Below are 20,978 nucleotides of genomic sequence, written 5' to 3'. Positions count from 1 at the left end.
TTGAGCCCACCAGGGCGACGAACATGGTTCGATGATATCCTCTGCTAGAAGTCGAGAGATTTCAGCCGCAATAAAAGATTGGTCTTCCTGATTAAAGCGCCGCGATTTCGTTATTATTGGTTTGCATCGAGGCGGAATACTGGCAAATAATGAGGGTTCATCAAGTGAAGCTGCTGACAATGCACAAAACGGTAATTTAGACGGTGTATTAGAAATAGTAAGTCCGGGTTTGGATCCACCAAACTCAATGGTGAGTTTCTTATGCTGTTTTTGGAAGTCCAGCCCTAAGAGGAGATCACTACATAAGTCCTTGAGCACCGAAAGTCGGGTGGAGGGATACATACGACCATGAAGTGTCATATCAACAACACAAAAGCCAGAGATTCTGGTATTAAGTGATGACTGAGCCATCGCAATTGCCTGGTCCGATGGGAAGACATGTAGTTTCAATTTCGCAACAATCTGTTCCTTAATGAAACTATCAGTACTTCCTGAGTCAATTAAGGCATCTAAGGTATGCCCTTTAATTGAAATTTTTGTGGCTGCATGAGACAGGTTCTGTGGGCAAGCAGCTGTAATTGGTGTCGTTGCACAGAGAGTGGCTAAAACTCTCGGTGTGCTTCTTCGGGAGAGAGCTCGAGAGGAAGCTTGATAGGTCCTAGCTGGAGCATCTTGATAGGCCCTAATTGGGGCAGTTTGGTAGGCCTTAGCTGGATTGGCCCTCGTAGAGGCCCTTGATAGGCAAACTTTAGCAAAGTGTCCCTTTTTTTTGCAATAACTGCAGATTGCATTGCGAGCAGGGCAGGTTTTCCTAGGGTGAAAAGCATCTCCACAAAAGAAGCATTCCTTCCTAGATTGCCAAGAGGCTGCTAAAGTGGGGTCATCCTCCTCTTCTTCATCAGAATTATCAAAATTAGATTCCCCCATGGTAGGGTTCACCTGAGACCGCTTGAACTGTCTGGTTGCAGCTACAGCAGCAGATCGAGATCTGGGCAGCTGATAGAGGTCTGCATTTCTCTTTGCCAAATCCAGAGAACAAGCTAGGTCAAAAGCTTTTTGTAGCTCAAGTGTTTTACTTTCTAGTAGACGCTGGCGTATAAATGGAGAGGCAATCCCGCAGATGAAAGCATCACGAATCATTTCTTCGCGGTACAGCTCAGCTGAGGCTGCCTGAAAGTTACAATCTATGCTGAGCCTGCGAAGTTCTTGCAGGAATTCGTTAATTGATTCCCCTGGCCCTTGTTGGGCTGTGGCCAGTAGATGTCTAGCATAGACCTCATTTGGGGTCTTGGCATACAGTTTAAGTGCCCGAATCACCTCGTCGTAATTATCCCATTCATCAACATATTCAAACACTTTTGGGGTCACATAATTGGTAAGTATCCTCAATCTAGCAGGAGCATCCGCTTTACATTCATCCAGAAAATTCTCAAAAGTACGGTACCAATGCTTCCATACCCTGCCAGCTGCTGGTGTATTCGGGTCCAAGTCCAGACGAATAGGTCTAAGGATTCTCTCCATGATGGGTGGTTCCCTGGATCCTTAACTCCGAGTTTGTCCGAAGGTCTAGTATTTGTGAGTGTAAATATTAAGTTACTTAAATTGATGTAAGAAAAAGGAGTCTTACCATCAAGTAACTTTAAAGTAAGCTTTAAGTAACTTATAAACACACGATATACAAGAGAGGTCTTTACCATGCCTCTGGGAGAAGCCTCTTACAATACTGAACAGACCAGTATTTATACCAGTCCAACAGGAAGTGACATATGACAGGAAGTGAGGTATGTACACAGTTCATAGTTCACAGTTCACAGGAAGTGATGACATAACTTCCCGGAAGTTATTATTATCACAGGGAGCTTACTGAGGGCGAGATGGAGCATTGCAGCAAGGAAGATCGAGATGAGCGTTGGTGCGATGACACAGCCTTGCTTGACCCCGGTTCGTACGTGGATTGGGTCTGTGGTGGAACCATTGGTCAGGATCACAGCTTGCATGTTGTCGTGAAGCAGGCGGAGGATGGTGACAAACTTTTGAGGGCAGCCGAATTTGAGGAGGACACTCCATAATCCCTCACGGTGGACAGTGTCGAAGGCCTTTGTGAGATCAAAGGCGGCCATGTGCAGTGGTTGGTGCTGCTCCCTGCATTTCTCTTGTAATTGACGTGCGGTGAAGATCATGTCCATTGTGCCCCTTAGTGGGCGGAATCCACATTGTGATTCTGGGAGGAGCTCTTCGGCCACTGGGAGAAGGCGATTGAGGAGGATTCTTGCGATGACTTTCCCTGTGGCAGACAGCAGGGAAACTCCTCTGTAATTACCGCAATCGGATTTGTCACCTTTCTTGAAGATGGTCACAATTACAGCGTCTCTGAGATCCCCTGGCATGCTCTCCTCCTTCCAGATAAGAGAAACGAGTTCATGAATTTGCGCCAGTAGTGCTCCTCCACCATGCTTTAGTGCCTCGGCGGGGATTCCATCTGCTCCTGAGGCCTTGTTGTTCTTCAGTTGTCGGATGGCCTTTCCAACCTCATGCCGAGCTGGGGTTGTGCCAAGATGGTGGCGGGTAGCATGCTGCGGGATGGAGTTGAAGACACTCTCATCGAAGACAGAGTCTCGGTTAAGGAGATCTTCGAAGTGCTCCTTCCAGCGGGCACTGACTGCCTCTCTGTCCTTGATACTCTCTGTTCTTGGCCCGCAGTGGGGTAGGGCTTTGGGTCATAGATGGTCTTGACTATGTCTGTGGCAGAATCCTCTTCATTGGTGAAGACAGATGCAAAGTACTCATTTAGCACCTCAGCCATACCCTCAGCCTCCATGTATAGGTCTCCTTTTTGGTCCCTAATCAGCCCCACCCCTCCTCTTACTACTGGTTTACTATTTATATGCCTATAGAAGACTTTTGGATTACCTTTTATGTTAGTGCCATTCTATTCTCTCTTATTTTCTTTTTCACTTCTCCTCTGAACTTTCTATATTTAGCCTGATTCTCAGATGTAATCTCGACCTGACATCTGTCATAGTGGTTAGCACTGTTGCCTCACAGCGCCAGGGACCCGGGTTCAAATCCGGCCTCGGGTGACTGTCTGTGTGGAGTTTGCACATTCTCCCCATGTTTGCGTGGGTTTCCTCCGGGTGCTCCGGTTTCCTCCCACAGTCCAAAGATGTGCGGGTTAGGTTGATTGGCCATGATAAAAAAATTGGCCCTTAGTGTTAGGGGGGATTAAATACGTGGGGTTACGGGGATAGGGCTTGGGTGGGATGGCTGTCGGTGTAGGGACCGGGTGCTAGGGTTTGGATGATCAGCTATGATCTCGTTGAATGGCGGAGCAGGCTCGAAGGGCCGAATGGCCTACTCCTGCTCCTATCTTCTATGTTTCTATATGCCCCCTTTTTCTGCTTCATATTACTCTCTATCTCTTTCGTCATCCATGGAGCCCTAACTTCAGTTGCCCTGCATTTCCCCTAGTGGGAATGTACCTCGGCTGTTTCCGAACTATTTCCTCTTTAAAGGCAGCCCATTGTTCCATTACAGTTTTACCTGCCAATCTTTGATTCCAATTTACCCGGGACAGATCCATTCTCATCCCACTGAAATTGGACTTCCTCCAATTAAGTATTTTTACTCTAGATTGCTCCCTGTCCTTTTCCATAGCTAATCTAAACCTTATGATACTATGATCACTGTTCCCTAAATGTTCACCTACTGACACTTGTTCCACTTGACCTACCTCATTCCCCAGAACCAGATATATGTTCCAATTAGATCACCTCTCATTCTTCTAAACACTAGGGAATATAGGCCTAGTCTACTCAATCTCTCCTCATAGGGCAATCCCCCCATCCCAGGAACCAGACTAATGAACCTTTGTTGCACTCCCTGTAAAACAAGTATGTCTTTCCTTAGGTAAGGAGACCAGAACTGTACACAGTACTCCGGGTGTGGCCTCACCAATGCCCTGTATAATTGTAGTAAGACTTCTTTACTCTTATACTCTAATCCCTTTGTAACAAAAGCTAACATACCATTTGCTTTCCTAATTGCTTGCTGTACCTGCATGTTAACTTTGTGATTCATGTACAAGGACACCGAAGTCCCTCTGAATGCAAACATTTTCCAGTCTCTCACCATTCAAAAAATATTCTGCTTTTTTGTTTTTCCTACCAAAGTGGATAACTTCACACTTCCCCACATTGTATTCCATTTGCCATGTTCTTGCCCACTCAGTAAACCTGTCTATATCTCTCTGCAGCCTCTTTGCATCCTCCTCACAGCTTACTTTCCCACCTAACTTTGTATCATCAGCAAATTTGGATACGTTACACTCAGCACACTCCGTCCCATCATCTAACTCATTAATATAGATTGTGAATAGCTGAGGCCCCAGCACTGCTCCTTGCGGTACCCCACTAGTTACAGCCTGCCAACCCGAAAATGACCCGTTTATTCCTACTCTGTTTTATGTCCATTAACCAATCCTCAATCCATATTACCCCCAATCCCATGAGTCCTAATCTTGTGTAATAACCTCTTGTGTGCCACCTTATCGAATGCTTTTTTGAAAATTCAAATACACCACATCCACCTTATCCATCCTACTAGTTATATCTTCAAAAATTTCTAACAGATTTGTCAAACACGATTTCCCTTTCATAAAACCATGTTGACTCTGCCAAATCATATTATGATTTTCTAAGTGCCCTGTTACCACGTCCCAATAATAGATTCTAGCATTTTGCCTACTACTGATGTCAGGCTAACTGGCGGAAAGTTTCTGTTTTTTTTCCTTACTCCTTTCTTAAATAGCGGGGTTATGTTTGCTACCTTCCAATCCTTGGGGACTGTTCTAGAATCTAGGGAATTCTGGAAGATTAATACCAGTGCATCCACTATCTCCGCAGCTACCTCTTTTAAAACCCGAGGATGCAGGTCGTCAGGTCCAGGGGATTTGTCGCCACTTAGTCCCATTAATTTCTCCAGTACTATGTCTTTACTTGTACTGATTTCTTTTAAGTTCCTCATTCTCTCTAGAGCCTTGGTTCCACATTATTTGCGGAATGTTTTTTGTTTTTTGTGTCTTCTACCGTGAAGTCAGACACAAAGTATTTGTTTAATGTCTCTGCCACTTCTCTGCATTGAATTCCATCTGCCATGCTTCTGCCCATTTCACCATCCTGAAGCCTATAACTATCCTCATCACTATCTACTGCTTTGCCACACTGTATTGTACGTCCGCACAGCACTGTAACTAGTTGCAGAGATGGGACTGGTTCCCTTGAATCATTTACAACGTTGGCCTCCGATGATCTGATCTTCTGATCCTGAGAGCTGTCCTGCTTATTCCAGCTCTGAGTTTCGACATGGGGGCAATAACAGAGCTTGCCCCTTCTGTACGTCCATAGACTTTCTTTAAGCAGTGATTATTTCTGTTGAAGCCTGCAGCTACTCCAATTCAATTTAAATAGAGCATATTTTACCCAGCCCTTTAACTCACCATCATTCAAACTGCTGAACAGGCTCGAGAGGCTGAATGACCTACTCCTGTTCCCATGTCCAACATTCCTACACCACACTGCTTAGAATGGTCACTCCAGAATGTTGTGCTAACATTTCAAGGCATCAGCCTGCCTCATTTAGGACTATAATTGCCTCTGGGTTAAAAGGTTGTGGGTTGCATCACTTAAGCACATAACCTAGGCAATAGTCCTTCTAATTTTGCTTGACCCTGCGCGGCCCATTTAAGGGGCTGCATGGGCCATTCAAAATACCGCACCTGCGTGGTTTTAGTGTTGAAAAGCCGGCCAATCAGCTGCGTGGGTTCCCTGGAGCGCTGAGTGACCGCGCAGCTAACAAAGAACATTGAACCTAGGCCAGCCGTGGCTCAGTGGGTCACACACTCGCCTCTGAGTCAGAAGGTCATGGGTTCAAGTCCCACTCCAGGGACTGGAGCACAAAAATCTAGGCGGACATTCTAGTGCAGTACTGAGGGAGCGCCGCACTGTCGGAGGGGCAGTACTGAGGGAGCGCCGCACTGTCGGAGGGGCAGTACTGAGGGAGCGCCGCACTGTCGGAGGGGCAGTACTGAGGGAGCGCCGCACTGTCGGAGGGGCAGTACTGAAGGAGCGCCGCACTGTCGGAGGGGCAGTACTGAGGGAGCGCCGCACTGTCGGAGGTGCAGTACTGAGGGAGCGCCGCACTGTCAGAGGGGCAGTACTGAGGGAGTGCTGCACTGTCGGAGGGGCAGTACTGAGGGAGCGCTGCACTGTCGGAGGTGCCATCTTTATGATGGGATGTTAAAACCGATCTGCTCTCTCAGGTGGAGGTAAAAAGATCCCATGACACTATTTCGAACAGCAGGGGAGTTCTTCCCGGTGTTACTGGCCAATATTTATCTCTCAATCAACATCACTAAAACAGATTATCTGGTCATTAACACATCACTGGGCGCTTGTGGGCGCTTGCTGTGTGCAGAATTGGCTGCTGTGTTTCCTACATTACAACAGTGACTACACTTCAAAAAGTATTTCATTGGCCGTCAAGCCCTTTGGGACGTCCAGTGGTCGTGAAAGGCGCTGTAGAAATGCAAGTCTTTTTTTGTAGGCTGACACTCCAGTGCAGTACTGAAAAAGCACTGCATTGTCCGTGGTGCTAAACCGAGGGCCTGTCTGCCTGTTCTGGTGCCTCAGGTGGATGAAGATGATCCCATGGTACTAGAATAGGGAGTTCTCCCGGTGTCCTGGCCAGTATCACCAAACAAACAATAACTGGTTATTCATCGCATTTCTGTTTATTGGATCTTGCTGTGCTTGTGTGCCTACATGACGGTCACGGCACTTCAAGGTAATTCACAGTACGTGAAGCGCTTTCTGAGAGACTTGATAGGGCACTATGTCTGGTTTCTTTGTCACTTACCGCCACTTGGCCTCCTTCCTCATTGAGATATTTCTTCACATCGTTCAGGGCTGTTGATGCACACTGTCTGCAGTGAGAAAGCCATTAGACAATCAATCAGCACCTTGCATAAGTCTACAATGATCGATAAACAGCAAACATACACAATATTAAGGGATTGCAGTCCCGCTTCGTGTTACCTTCGGATTTGCAAGCCTTCTTCATTGTCGGGGAGGAAAAACTCAAAGGATTTATAGATCTTCACCAGGTCACGCCGATACTGCCCAACATTAAACGCTGTGAAGACAGAAAAGTTATCCAATTGTACATTACCAGATGCCAATGGATCGCTGAACTGTGAAAATCTGTTACATACCTCAAATATCAATTCAGACTCATTCAAGTACATTACTGCACTTTGAGTTTTGATATGAAACTTCACAATCAAACAAAACATCACAAAACTTGCTGTTCTTAACACCTAAGGTATGGCATTGCGACATTAGCACTGTGGTCCCATGGGAAAGAGTGGGAATTTGGAGAGGAGGGGGAAGGAGTTGTTGCTTTTTGCCGACACTACTTGTAGTGCTGTGTGTTACAGGTAGATATTTAATTTCAGTACCCATAACTTAATCTAGATCAAGTAAGTAGTCAAGAAACTACACTGTAAACTAAGTTACCTAAATACAAATTTAATTAAATAAAACAAGGTCATATTGGGAGCAGCAGCGGGAGCGGACCGACCTGTGAGGGACCCGGCGACAGTGGAGCGAGTAAATAAAGCCCCAGGCTCGAGGCCCAGACCGACCTGCGAGGGACCCGGCGACAGTGGAGTGAGTAAATAAAGCCCCAGGCTCGAGGCCCAGACCGACCTGCGAGGGACCCGGCGACAGTGGAGCGAGTAAATAAAGCCCCAGGCTCGAGGCCCAGACCGACCTGTGAGGGACCCGGCGACAGTGGAGCGAGTAAATAAAGCCCGAGGCTCGAGGCCCAGACCGAGCTATTGGGAGCGGCAGCGGGAGCGGACCGACCTGCGAGGGACCCGGCGACAGTGGAGCAAGTAAATAAAGCCCCAGGCTCGAGGCCCAGACCGAGCTGTGAGGGACCCAGCGACAGTGGAGTGAGTAAATAAAGCCCCAGGCTCGAGGCCCAGACCGAGCTGTGAGGGACCCGGCGACAGTGGAGCGAGTAAATAAAGCCCCAGGCTCGAGGCCCAGACCGAGCTGTGAGGGACCCAGCGACAGTGGAGCGAGTAAATAAAGCCCCAGGCTCGAGGCCCAGACCGAGCTGTGAGGGACCCGGCGACAGTGGAGCGAGTAAATAAAGCCCGAGGCTCGAGGCCCACTTTCAAATCAGTTTCAAAAACAGGGGGGGGGGGGGGGAATCAAAGCGTGACATCACAGGGAAGCGATTGGTTGGTGAGTATTTCTCTTTTTTCTCTCTCTACACTAGGGCATTGGTTTAACTAAGAGCCGGGTAAGTAAAACAGTAAGTGAATTAATAATGAGTAATAGTTAAAGTTAAACTAGGACTTGTGAGCTAAGTTACAGTAAAGACCTAAAGTATATAACTAAATTTAATAACTTAAACAAGGTTATTAACTAGATTAAAAACTATAAATAGACAACTGAGTGATAATTCAAAACTTGAAAACCTAATTAGTTAAATAAAATACAACAGAGGTGGCAGGGTAGGTGACGTGTTGCAGCTGTAGCATGTGGGAGCTGGTGGACCCCAGTCTGATCCACAGCGACCACATCTGCAGTAAGTGTCTGCTGCTCGAGCAACTTCAGCTCAGAGTTGATGAGCTGGAGTCTGAGCTTCGGACATTGCGATGCATCAGGATGGGGGAGAGTTACCTGGACACTTTGATCCAGGAGGCAGTCACACTCCTTAGATTAAGTAACTCAGATTTGGTCCATGGTCAGGGACAGGAGAGTGTGACTACGAGTGAGGTGGGTATGGGGATCCAGAAGGTAGCATTGGAGGAGCCTCAGCCCTTGTCCAACAGGTACGAGGTTCTTGCAGCCTGTGTGGACGAGAGCAGGGACTGCAGGGAAGATGAGCAAACCGACCACAGCACCATGGTACAGGGGGCCATTCAAGTTGGGGGAGTAAAAAGGAATGTAGTAGTGGTAGGGGACAGTATAGTTAGGGGGATAGACACTATTCTCTGCAGCCGAGAGCATGAGTCCTGAAGGCTGTGTTGCCTGCCCGGTGCCAGGGTTAAGGACATCTCTTCGGGGCTGGAGAGGAACTTGGAGTGGGAGGGGGACGATCCAGTTGTCGTGGTCCACGTAGGTACCAATGACATAGGTAGGACTAAGAGGTTCTACTGAGGGAGTATGAGCAGCTAGGGGCTAAATTAAAAAGCAGGACCTCAAAAGGTAATAATCTCTGGATTACTACCTAAACCATGAGCTAATTGGCATAGGGCCAATAAGATCAGAGAGTCGAATGCGTGGCTCAAGGATTGGTGTGGGAGAAATGGGTTTCGATTCATGGGACACTGGCACCAGTACTGGGGAAAGAGGGAGCTGTTCCATTGGGACGGGCTTCACTTGAACCATGCTGGGACCAGTGTCCTGGCGAATTGAATAGCTAGGGCTGTAGATAGGGCTTTAAACTAAATAGTGGGGGGGGGGGGGGGAGGGGTCAGGTGAGGGGAATTTAGAGAAAGGACAAAGCAATAGTGCAGGGTAGCGATAGGGGTAATGATAACCAGAGGGTGACAGGAAGGGACAGAGCATACAAGCATAAGAGTGTAACAGCAAATAGGGTCAGAGTAGGGAAAAATGGTAAAAAGACACAATTAAAGGCTCTTTATCTGAATGCACGCAGCATTCGTAACAAGATAGATGAATTAACATTACAAATAGAAATAAATGGGTATGATCTGATAGCCATTACAGAGACGTGGTTGCAAGGTGACCAAAGCTGGGAACTGAATATTCAGGGGTATTTAACATTTCAGAAGGATAGGCAGAAAGGAAAAGGGGTAGCTCTGTTAATAAAGGATGAGATCAGTACAGTAGTGAGAAATGATCTTGGCTCGGAAGATCAAGATGTAAAATCAATTTGGGTGTAGATAAGAAATAGTAAGGGAAAGAAGTCACTGGTGGGAGTAGTCTATAGGCTCCCTAACAATAGTTACACAGTAGGACAGAGTATAAATCAAGAAATAATGGGGGCTTGTAAGAAAGGTACTGCAATAATCGTGGGCGATTTTAATCTTCATATTGATTGGACAAATCAAAATGGCAAGGGTAGCCTTGAGGACGAGGTCATAAGAGTGTATTCGGGATGGTTTCTTAGAACAATACGTTGTGGAACCAACCGGGGGGCTATTTTAGACCTGGTAATGTGTAATGAGACAGGATTAATTAATGAGCTCATAGTCTAGGATCCTCTCAGGAAGAGTGATCATAGCATGGTAGAATTTCAAATTCAGTTTGAGGGTGAGAATCTTGGGTCGGAAACTAGTGTCTTAAACTTAAATAAAGGCAATTACAAAGGTATGACGACAGAGTTGGCTAAAGTGGACTTGGAAAATAGATTAAAGGGTAAGACGGTAGATCAGCAGTGGCAGACATTTAAGGAGATATTTCATAACTCTCAGCAAAGATATATTCCAGTGAGAAAGAAAGACTCTACGAGAAGGATGAACCATCCGTGGCTGACTAAGGAAGTTAAGGATGGTATCAAATTGAAAGCAAAAGCATAGTGTTGCGAAGATTAGCGGTAGGCCAGAAGATTGGGGAATTTTTAGAAACCAGCAAAGGACGACTAAAAAAATAATAAACAGAGCGAGAAAGTAGATTATGAGAGTAAACTAGCAAGAAATATAAAAATGACAGCAAGAGCTTCTACGGGTATATAAAAAGGAAGAGAGTAGCTAAAGTAAACGTTGGTCCCTTAGAGGATGAGACTGGGGAATTAATAATGGAAACAGGGAAATGGCAGAGACTTTGAACAAATATTTTTTATCTGTCTTCACGGTAGAAGACACTAAAAGCATCCCAATAATAGTAAATAATCAAGGCTCAAAAGGGAGGAACTTAAAACAATCACTCACGACAGAAAAAGTACTTGGCAAACTTATGGGGCTAAAGGCTGACAAGTCCCCTGGACCAGATGGCCTGCATCCTACGGTCTTAAAAGAAGTGGCTACAGAGATAGTGGATGCGTTGGTTGTAATCTTCCAAATTCCCTAGATTCTGGAGAGGTCCCAGCGGATTGGAAAACCACAAATGTAACGCCCCTATTGAAGAAAGGAGGGAGACAGAAAGCAGGAAACTATAGGCCAGTTAGCCTAACATCGGTCATTGGGAAAATGCTGGAATCCTTCATTAAGGAAGTAGTAGCAGAACATTCAGAGAATCATAATAAAACCATGTTGACTCTGCTTGATTGTATGAAAGGCATTGCACCCCCAATGGATTGGAGGATAAACACACTGCACAGTGAGATGTGGTTTCATGCCAATCCTCACAGACCTTGAGGGCCTAGGTTCCATCCCTGGTGTGTAGAGTTACCTGATCTCAGCCAGAAAGAAGAAAGATAGATAGATTTACATTTATATAGGGCCTTTCACGACCACCGGACATCTCAAAGTGCTTTACAGCCAATGAAGTACTTTAAAGTGTAGTCACTGTTGTAATGTGGGAAACGCGGCAGCCAATTTGCACAGCAAGCTCCCACAAACAGCAATGTGATAATGACCAGATAATCTGTTTTTGTTATGTGTGAATATACAATTCACCTGAATGACCCTCAGCTACGGAATAGGAGAAAAGAACAGCCAGAATTCCTGCTCAGTATCAGTGTCCAACTGCTGCTGAAAAGGACATGTGTGTGGGCATTGGGTGAGGAGTTTGGTACTGATGGCACACCTCACCCCACAATTACTGTCCAATACATCAAGGATGCCACTTGGGACAGATGCCCCAGGACCTCCCGTTCACATGGAACGATGATTCAAGAGTCATAAGCTACTCATCATAGAATCTTACAGCACAGAAAGAGGCCATTCGGCCCATCATGCCTGTGCTGGGCCTTGGAAAGAGCTATCTGATTAGTCCCACTCCCACAGCCCTTCAAGTTTCTCCTTTTCAAGTATTCATCCAATTCCCTTTTGAAAGTTACTATTGAGTCTGTTTCCACTGCCCTCTCAGGCAGCGCATTCCAGATCACAACAACTCGCTGCGTAAGAAAATTCTCCTCATCCTTCTTTGGTTCTTTTGCCAATTTTCTTAAGTCTGTGTCCTCTGGTTACCGACCCTCCTGCCAGTGGAAACAGTCTCTCCTCATTTACTCGATCAAAACCCCTCATAATTTTGAGCACCTCTCTTAAATCTCCTCTTAACCATTTCTACTCTAAGGAGAACAACCCCAGCTTCTCCACATATCTGAAGTCCCTCATCCCTGATACCATTCTGGTAAATCTCCTCTGCACCCTCTCCAAGGCCTTGACATCCGTCCTAAAGTGTGGTGCCCAGAAGTGGACCAAATACGCTATCTGGGGCCTAACCAGTCTTTTATAAAGGTCTAGCATCACTTCCTTGCTTTGGGCTCGATTCCTCTATTTATAAAGCCCAGGATCCCGTATGCATTTTTAAAAAAAATTTTAAACAGCCTTCTCCCCTTCAATGATTTGTGTACATACACCCCGGGTCTCTGTTCCTGCACCCCCTTTAAAATGGTGCCATTTAGTTTATATTGCCTCTCCTCATTCTTCCTTCCAAAATGCATCACTTCACCCTTTCAAACTTTGAAATTATTTCCTATATACCCAAGTCCAGGTCAGTGTGATAAAGAGCAGTGGTCCCAATACCGACCCCTGGGGGACACTGTACACTTCCCTCCGGTCTGAAAAACAACCCTTCACCACTACACTCTGCTTTCTGTCTCTAAGCCAATTTCGTATCCATGCAGCCACTGTCCCTTTAATCCCATTGGCTTTAATTTTGCTAACAAGTTGGTTATGTGGTATTTTATCTAACGCCTTTTGAAAGTTCATATGCACAACATTAACCACACTATCTTCATCAACCCTCTCCGTTACTTCACTGAAGAACTCAATCAGGTTTGTCAGACACAATTTGCCTTTAACAAATCCATGCAGGCTTTCATTTATTAATCTATGTTCTTCCAAGTGACAATTAATTTTGTCCCGGATTATTGTCTTTCGAAGTCTCCCTACCACTGGCGTTAGGCTCACTGGCCTGTAGTTGTCGGGTTTATCCCTCTCCCCGTTTTTAAACAGAGTCTATTGGGGAAACACTGTGTATGTAGATAAACCTGTATAATCCCCTTTTAACTGCTGTATTCCCCTCCCCCCACAAGACAGTTGCAAGCTGAGAGGAATAAGGCATGTTCAGACTTGCCTGCTGCTGACTTGCCTGCTGCTGAGAGAAGGAAAACCAATCAGGTTCCAGCAGGTGACCAATCCGTGAGTCATCACAGGTTCACGGGCTGTACGAAACCAGTACTGTATTGTGAGAGTTGGAGTAAAGACCTATTTCTTGTAGCTCGCTGTGTTGCCTATTTCTTTACGCGGGAGACTGTAGTCTCCCACATTGGTGACCCCGAATGTCGGCGGCCGAAGCCCCCAACTCACGTAGCCCTACAGAGGCCAGCAACGACCCGACGGCAACCAGCAGCAGCCCGATGTCGGCCGGCGCCGTGTCCTTGAAGCTCCCCACCTTCTGGGAACACCAAGCACCGGCTTGGTTCGCGCACACAGAGGCCCAATTCACCCTTCGCAGGGTTCAAGACGATGAAGAAAGGTACCTCCACGTAGTCTCAGCACTAGCAAGCTCCACCGCCGCCGAAGTTCTCGACCTGCTGGGGAACCCACCACAGACCGGCAAGTACTCAACCATTAAGGGCCGCTTGCTGCAGGCTTACGGCCTGTCCGGGGAGGAGGGCCCGCAGGCTTCTTTCACAACCAGGCCTCGGCGACTCTACCCCGACCCAGTTGATGAGCCGGATGCTTGCGCTCCTGGGCTCTGAACCGCAGTGCTTCTTGTTTCGGGCCCTTTTCCTCAGCCTGCTTCCCCAGCAGGTACAGACTGCCCTCGCGGGGTCCCCGATCACGGACTGCGTACAACTGGCAGCCGCCGCGGACAAAGTCTTCGCCGTCGCCCAACTCGGCTGTGCAGCCGCGAGGCTCCCCGACACCACCGAGCGCGCGCCGCCACGCCACAGAACTATGCTACTACCACGCGCGTTTCGGCCACAAGGCCCAACGCTGCAGAGCACCCTGCTCTTTCGATCAAACCAAGATGGCCGCCCGGCCCAACGCGCCAGCCCCGCGCCGCCGTCTAGGCCCGCTCGACCGCACCCCCGCCGCCACGATGGCCATCGGCACCGCAGGTAAACTGCTGTACATAACCGACTCCCTTTCAAGGCGCAGATTCCTTTGCGACACCGGAGCCCAATGCAGCATAATTCCTGCCTCCCAGCTCGACATCCAGGCAGGCTGCAGCGGCCCACCCCTCGTGGCGGCAAATGGCGCAGCCATCGCTACTTTTGGAAAGCGACGGGCCGAGGTTTGTTTCAACGGCCAGCGATTTACGTGGGATTTCGTGACGGCCTCGGTGGCACATCCCTTGCTGGGCGCCGATTTTCTTTGCGCCCACGGACTCCTGGTCGACGTCCGCGACAGGCGCCTGATCGACGCAGCAACTTTCGCTTCACTGGCCTGCCAGCAGAGCAACAGCCCGGCCCTTGTCAGGTCCTGCTCTGCCCCGGCGGATGACGACTACGCCCGCCTACTCGCAGATTTCCCGAGGCTCACACAACCGACCTTCTCAGCCGCGGCAGCCAAGCACGGTGTCGAGCACCACATCGCCACTACGGGACCACCAGTGTTCGCCCGAGCCAGACGTCTGGACCCAGCCAAGATGGCGGTGGCCAAGGAAGAATTTGCCACGATGGAGAAACTGGGCATCATCCGCCGCTCGAACAGCCCCTGGTCGTCCCCCCTCCACATTGTGCCCAAGCCGGGCGGTGGCTGGCGACCCTGCGGCGACTACAGACGGCTCAACGACGCCACCACGCCCGATAGATACCCCATTCCGCACATCCAAGACTTCTCGGCGCACCTAGCAGGAAAGTCCGTCTTTTCCAAGGTCGACCTGATTCGCGGTTACCATCAGGTCCCCGTCCACCACGCAGACGTCCAGGAGACGGCGGTCATCACCCCCTTCGGACTGTTCGAGTTCCTGCGCATGCCCTTCGGGCTCAAGAATGCCGCACAGGCCTTCCAACGGCTCATGGATTCCGTCCTACGGGACCTGAGCTTCCTGTTCGTCTATCTGGACGATATCCTCGTGGCCAGCACCAGCAAGGCCGAGCACATTGCGCATTTGCGCTCTCTTTTCCAGCGCCTCAGCCAACACGGGCTAATTGTCAACCCGGCCAAATGCCAGTTCGGAGCAGCCCAAATTGACTTTCTCGGCCACAGAATCTCGCTAAGGGGAGCCATTCCCCTACCTTCCAAGGTGCAGGCGGTGGCAGACTTTCCCCAGCCCACCTCAGTCAAGGCGCTGCAGGAATTTTTGGGGATGGTCAATTTCTATCACCGTTTCGTGCCCAAGGCCGCCTCACTCATGCGCCCCCTCTACGAAGCCACCAGGGGCAAAACGGGCAAAGAGCAACTCACCTGGTCCAGCGAGATGGCGACAGCCTTCCACCAGACCAAAAGCGCCTTGGCCAACGCCACACTACTGGCCCACCCCATCCCGGGCGCCAAGACCGCCCTCACCACGGACGCCTCGGATTACGCCGTCGGCGCTGTCCAGCAACAGTGGGTCGAAGGCGCGTGGCAGCCACGGGCATTTTTCAGCCGACAGCTGCGCAAGAACGAGCAGGCCTACAGCACGTTCAACAGAGAGCTCCTGGCCCTGTTCCTGGCAATCCGGCACTTCCGTTTCCTCCTGGAAGGCCGGCCGTTCACCGCATTCGTGGACCACAAGCCGCTCACTTTCGCCATGGCCAAAGTAACCGAACCCTGGTCCGCGCGCCAACAGCGCCAACTCAACTTCATCTCGGAGTTCACCACGGACATCCGCCACGTCGCCGGCAAGGACAATTTGGTGGCCGACTGCCTCTCAAGACCCTCGCTCCACGCAGTGCACCTGGGCGACGACTACGCCAGCATGGCGAGAGACCAGGCCGCCGACGTGGAGATCCAGGCCCTCAGGACGTCAACCACCAGCCTCACTCTGGCCGACATCCACTTCCACGCAGCCGGCACAACCCTCCTGTGCGACGTCTCAGCCCCCTCGCCTAGGCCGGTCGTCCCATCCGCCTGGCGCAAGCGAGTTTTCGACATCATCCACGGCCTCTCACATCCAGGGATGCGTGCGTCTCAGAAACTCATGTCCGCCAAGTTCGTCTAGCCTGGACTCCACAAGGATGTGAGAGACTGGACCAACACATGCGTGGCGTGTCAGCGCGCTAAGGTCCAGCAGCACACCAAGGCGCCATTGGAGTGTTTCCCGGTGCCCGAGAGGCGTTTCGACCACGTCCACGTCGATCTGGTAGGCCCCTTGCCGCCGTCGCACGGTTTCACACACCTGCTCACGATTGTCGACCGCACCACCAGATGGCCCGAGGCGGTTCCCCTCGCCTCCACCACCACGACCGACGTCGCGCGAGCATTCGTCTCGACATGGGTGGCCCGGTTCGGCGTGCCGACCGACATATCCTCGGACAGAGGCCCCCAGTTCACCTCCCACTTGTGGAATGCCATCACCGCCGGCCTCGGCACCAAGTTGCACAGGACAACAGCCTACCACCCGCAGGCCAACGGGCTCTGCGAGCGCTTTCATCGTTCCTTGAAAGCCTCCCTCCGCGCCAGCCTGGCCGACACCAGCTGGATCGACAAACTACCCTGGGTCCTCCTGGGATTGCGCACCGCGCCCAAAGAGGACCTCCGCGGCCGAGATGGTCTACGGCCAACCGCTCAGAGTACCAGGCGACTTCCTCCCCCTGACAACGGAGCCGTGGTCGGCCGCCAGACAGCTTTCCCTGCACCAGGACGCGGCCCAGCAATTCCGTCCAGTGCCCACTTCGCAACACGGCCCGCAGCCGTCCTACGTGCCTCGAGACTTACGACATGCGGAGTTCGTCTTCGTGCGCCGGGACGCGCACAGAGGCCCGCTGCAGGCACCATACACCGGCCCCTTCTCAGTATTGGAGACGGGGGACAAAGCTTTTCTTATCGACGTCGGCGGGAAGCCGGACCTTATTTCAGTAGACCGCCTCAAACCAGCACACCTGGACCTCAGCTTCCCGTTTCGTCCGGCTCTCCCCCCACGGCGGGGCAGACCTCCCGCGTTGGCGGCGGCCCCACAAGAGGACCAAGACACGCCAGAACCTTACTTCCCGGCCGCCGCCCCACCTTCGCCGGCAGCCCGTCCAGCCAGCCCACCGGCAGACCAGCCGACGAACCAACCGGCCGACCTCCCAGACACCCCTCCTCACACGCCAGATGGCTACTACAGCCGCTACGGCCGTTTGGTCAAACCTCCGCAGAGACTGACTTTTACAGTTAACGAGGATTCTGGGGGGGCGTATGTGGCGTTGCCACATTAGGGAAACACTGTGTATGTAGATAAACCTGTATAATCCCCTTTTAACTGCTGTATTCCCCTCCCCCCACAAGACAGTTGCAAGCTGAGAGGAATAAGGCATGTTCAGACTTGCCTGCTGCTGAGAGAAGGAAAACCAATCAGGTTCCAGCAGGTGACCAATCCGTGAGTCATCACAGGTTCACGGGCTGTACGAAACCAGTACTGTATTGTGAGAGTTGGAGTAAAGACCTATTTCTTGTAGCTCGCTGTGTTGCCTATTTCTTTACGTGGGAGACTGTAGTCTCCCAGTCTAATATTTGCATCCCTCCAGTCCTCTGGCACCACCCCCATATCCAAGGAGGATTGAAAGATTGTGGCCATAGTCTCTGCAATTTCAACTCTTTCTTCTGTGTTCCCTTTGCTACCCACTAATCTTTTCTCATACTCTCTCTTTGCCCCTCTTATTTCCTTTTTCAGTTCTCCTCTGCACTTTCTATATTTTGCTTGGTTTTCTACTGTATTATAAATCGGACATTTATCATAAGCCGCCTTTTTGCTGTTTCATTTTAGAATCATAGAATAGTTACAACACAGAAGGAGGCCATTCGGCCCGTCGAGCCCGTGCCGGCTCGCTGCAAGAGCACTTCAGCCAGTCCCACTCCCCCGCCCTTTCCCCGTAGCCCAGCAAATTTTTTTCCTTCAGGTATTTATCCAACTCCATTTTGAAAGCCACAATTGAATCTACCTCCACCACCCTTTCAGGCAGTGCATTCCAGATCCTAACCACTCGCTGAGTAAAAAAGTTTTCCCTCATGTCGCCTTTGGTTCTTCTGCCAATCACCTTAAATCTGTGTCCTCTGGTTCTCGACCCTTCCGCCAATGGGAACAGTTTCTCTCTATCTACTCTGTCCAGACCCCTCATGATTTTGAACACCTCTATCAAATCTCCTCTCAACCTTCTCTGCTCTCAGGAGGACAACCCCAGCTTCTCCAGTCTATCCACATAACTGAAGTCCCTCATCCCTGGAACTATTCTTGTAACTCTTTTCTGCACCCTCTCTAAGGCCTTCACATCCTTCCGAAAGTGCGGTGCTCAGAATTGGACACAATACTCCAGTTGAGGTCGAACCAGTGTTTTATACAGGTTCATCATAACTTCCTTGCTTTTGTACTCTATACCTCTATTTATGAAGCCCAGGATCCCGTATGCTTTTTTAATCGCTTTCTCAACCTGCCCTGCCACCTTCAATGATTTGTGCACATATACCCCAGGTATCTCTGTTCATGTACCCCCTTTAGGATTGTACCCTTCAGTTTATATTGCCTCTCCTCGTTCTTCCTACCAAAATGTATCACTTCGCACTTTTCTGTCACGTGTCTGCCCATCCCACCAGCATTTTAGACTCAACATCTTCAGTCATTCAGGGAGCTCTAGCTTTGGATGCCCTTCCTTTCCCCCTAATAGGAATGTGTCTACTCTGTACCAAACTATCTCCTCCTTGAAGGCCTCCCATTGCTCAATTACTGTTTTACCTGCCAATCTTTGATTCCAATGCGCCTGGGCCAGATCCCTGTTCAACCCACTGAAATTAGCCCTCCTCCAGTTCAGTATCTTCACCTTTGATTGTTCCTTGTCCCTTTCCATAACTGCTCTAAACCTTGTGATATTGTGATCACTATTTCCCAAAGCATGATTTACCTCCGGCCTGTCAGTTCCCATAGTAACTATGAATGGGAGTGCTTTCCATGCAATATACTGGATCCTTTTCTTTGTACTTAAATCAAAAGGACATTTTCCACCCTTAGTCTTCCAGCACCGTGCACGTTCCCTGGTTAAGATGCTCCACACTTTCGTCAAGCCTGAAGTAACAGGGTGTGCAAGTCTCTGTCACCGGCTTTTTGGAAGCAGTGATTATTTCTATAAGCCTGCAGCCCCGAGATTCGCTGAGTTAACACTCAGTGAATGTGAAAGTCGGTATTTACACAGGATTACTTTGGATATACGGCACAGAAAGAGGCCATTCGGCCCAACCAGTCCATGCTGGCGTTTATGCTCCACTCGAGCCTCCTCCCGTCTTTCCTCATCTAAATCTATCAGCGTAACCCTCGATTCCCTTCTCCCTCATGTGCCTGTCTAGCCTCCCCTTAAATGCATCGATACTATTCGCTTCAACCACTCCCTGTGGCAGCAAGTTCCACATTCTCACCACTCTCTGGGGAAAGAAGTTTCTTCTGAATTCCCTATTAGATTTCTTGGTGACAATCTTACATTAATGGCCTCTAGTTATGTTCTTCCCCACAAGTGGAAACATTCTCTTTGTACCCACTCTATCAAAACCTTTCATCATTTTAAAGACTTCTATTAGGTCACCACTCAGTCTTTTTTCAATTGAAAAGAGACCCAGCCTGTTCATCCTTTCCTGATATGTATACCCTCACATTTCTGGTATCATCCTTGTCAATCTTCTCTGCACCCTCTCCAGTGCCTCAATATCCTTTTTATAATATGGCGACCAGAACTGTACGCAGTACTCCAAGTGTAGTCTAACCGAGGTTCAATAAAGGTTTAGCATAACTTCCCTACTTTTCAATTCTATCCCTCTAGAAATAAACCCGAGTGCATGGTTTGCTTTTTTAATGGCCTTGCTAACCTGTGTCACAACTTTTAGTGATTTGTGTATTTGTACTCCGAGATCCCTTTGTTGTAGAGTTATGCAGCACAGAAAAAGGCCCATCGTGTCCGCGCCGGCCATCAAGCCCTGTCTATTCTAATCCCATTTTCCAGCACTTGGTCCGTAGCCTTGTATGCTATGCCGTTTCAAGTGCTCATCTAAATGCTTCCTGAATGTTGTGAGGGTTCCTGCCTCTACTACCCTTTCAGGCAGTGAGTTCCAGATTCCAACCACCCTCTGGGTGAAAAAGTTTCTCCTCCAATCCCCTCTAAACCTCCTGCCCCTTACCTTGAAACTATGCCCCCTGGTTATTGACCCCTCTACCAAGGGGAAAAGTTCCTTTCTATCTACCCTATCTATGCCCCTCATAATTTTGTACACCTCAATCAGGTCCCCCCTCAGCCTTCTCTGCTCTAAGGAAAACAACCCCAGCCTGTCCAGTCTCTCTCCATAGCTGAAGCGCTCCAGCCCAGGTAACATCCTGGTGAATCTCCTCTGCACCCTCTCCAATGCAATCACATCCTTCCTATGGTGTGGCGACTAGAACTGCACACTGTATTCCAGCTGTGGCCTAACTAGCATTTTGTACAGCTCCATCATAACCTCCCTGCTCTTATATTCTATGCCTCAGCTAATGAAGGCAAGTATCCCATATGCCTTTTTAACCACCTTATCTACCTGTCCTGCTGCCTTCAGGGATCTATGTACATGCACACCAAGGTCCCTCTGTCCTTCCTAGGGTCCTACCATTCATTGTGTATTCCCTTGTCTTGTTAGTCCTCCCAAAATGCATCACCCCACACTTTTCAGGGTTAAATTCCATTTGCCACTG

The 20,978-nt window shown here is 49.3% G+C and overlaps 1 protein-coding gene across 1 annotated transcript in view; it reads right to left on the bottom strand.

The window, feature by feature from the left end:
• The window catches only part of LOC147111379 (6-phosphofructo-2-kinase/fructose-2,6-bisphosphatase 4-like), a 135,960-nt gene that overhangs the window by 69,953 nt on the left and 45,029 nt on the right, over positions 1-20,978 (bottom strand). The window contains exons 3-4 of the mRNA XM_086000015.1: positions 7,092-7,188; positions 6,913-6,979 (exon numbers count right to left, since the gene is read on the bottom strand). Of these exons, the coding sequence (XP_085856141.1) occupies positions 6,913-6,979; positions 7,092-7,188 (164 nt within the window). The remainder of the gene's footprint in view (positions 1-6,912; positions 6,980-7,091; positions 7,189-20,978) is intronic.

Source organism: Somniosus microcephalus, chromosome 11 (assembly GCF_052327205.1).
Source record: "Somniosus microcephalus isolate GS21.2 chromosome 11, FLI_Smic_1.0, whole genome shotgun sequence".
In the NCBI taxonomy this organism is placed as follows: domain Eukaryota; kingdom Metazoa; phylum Chordata; class Chondrichthyes; order Squaliformes; family Somniosidae; genus Somniosus; species Somniosus microcephalus.
Note: the sequence above shows the minus strand (reverse complement) of the source record. Positions and strands in the feature narration are given on the sequence as shown.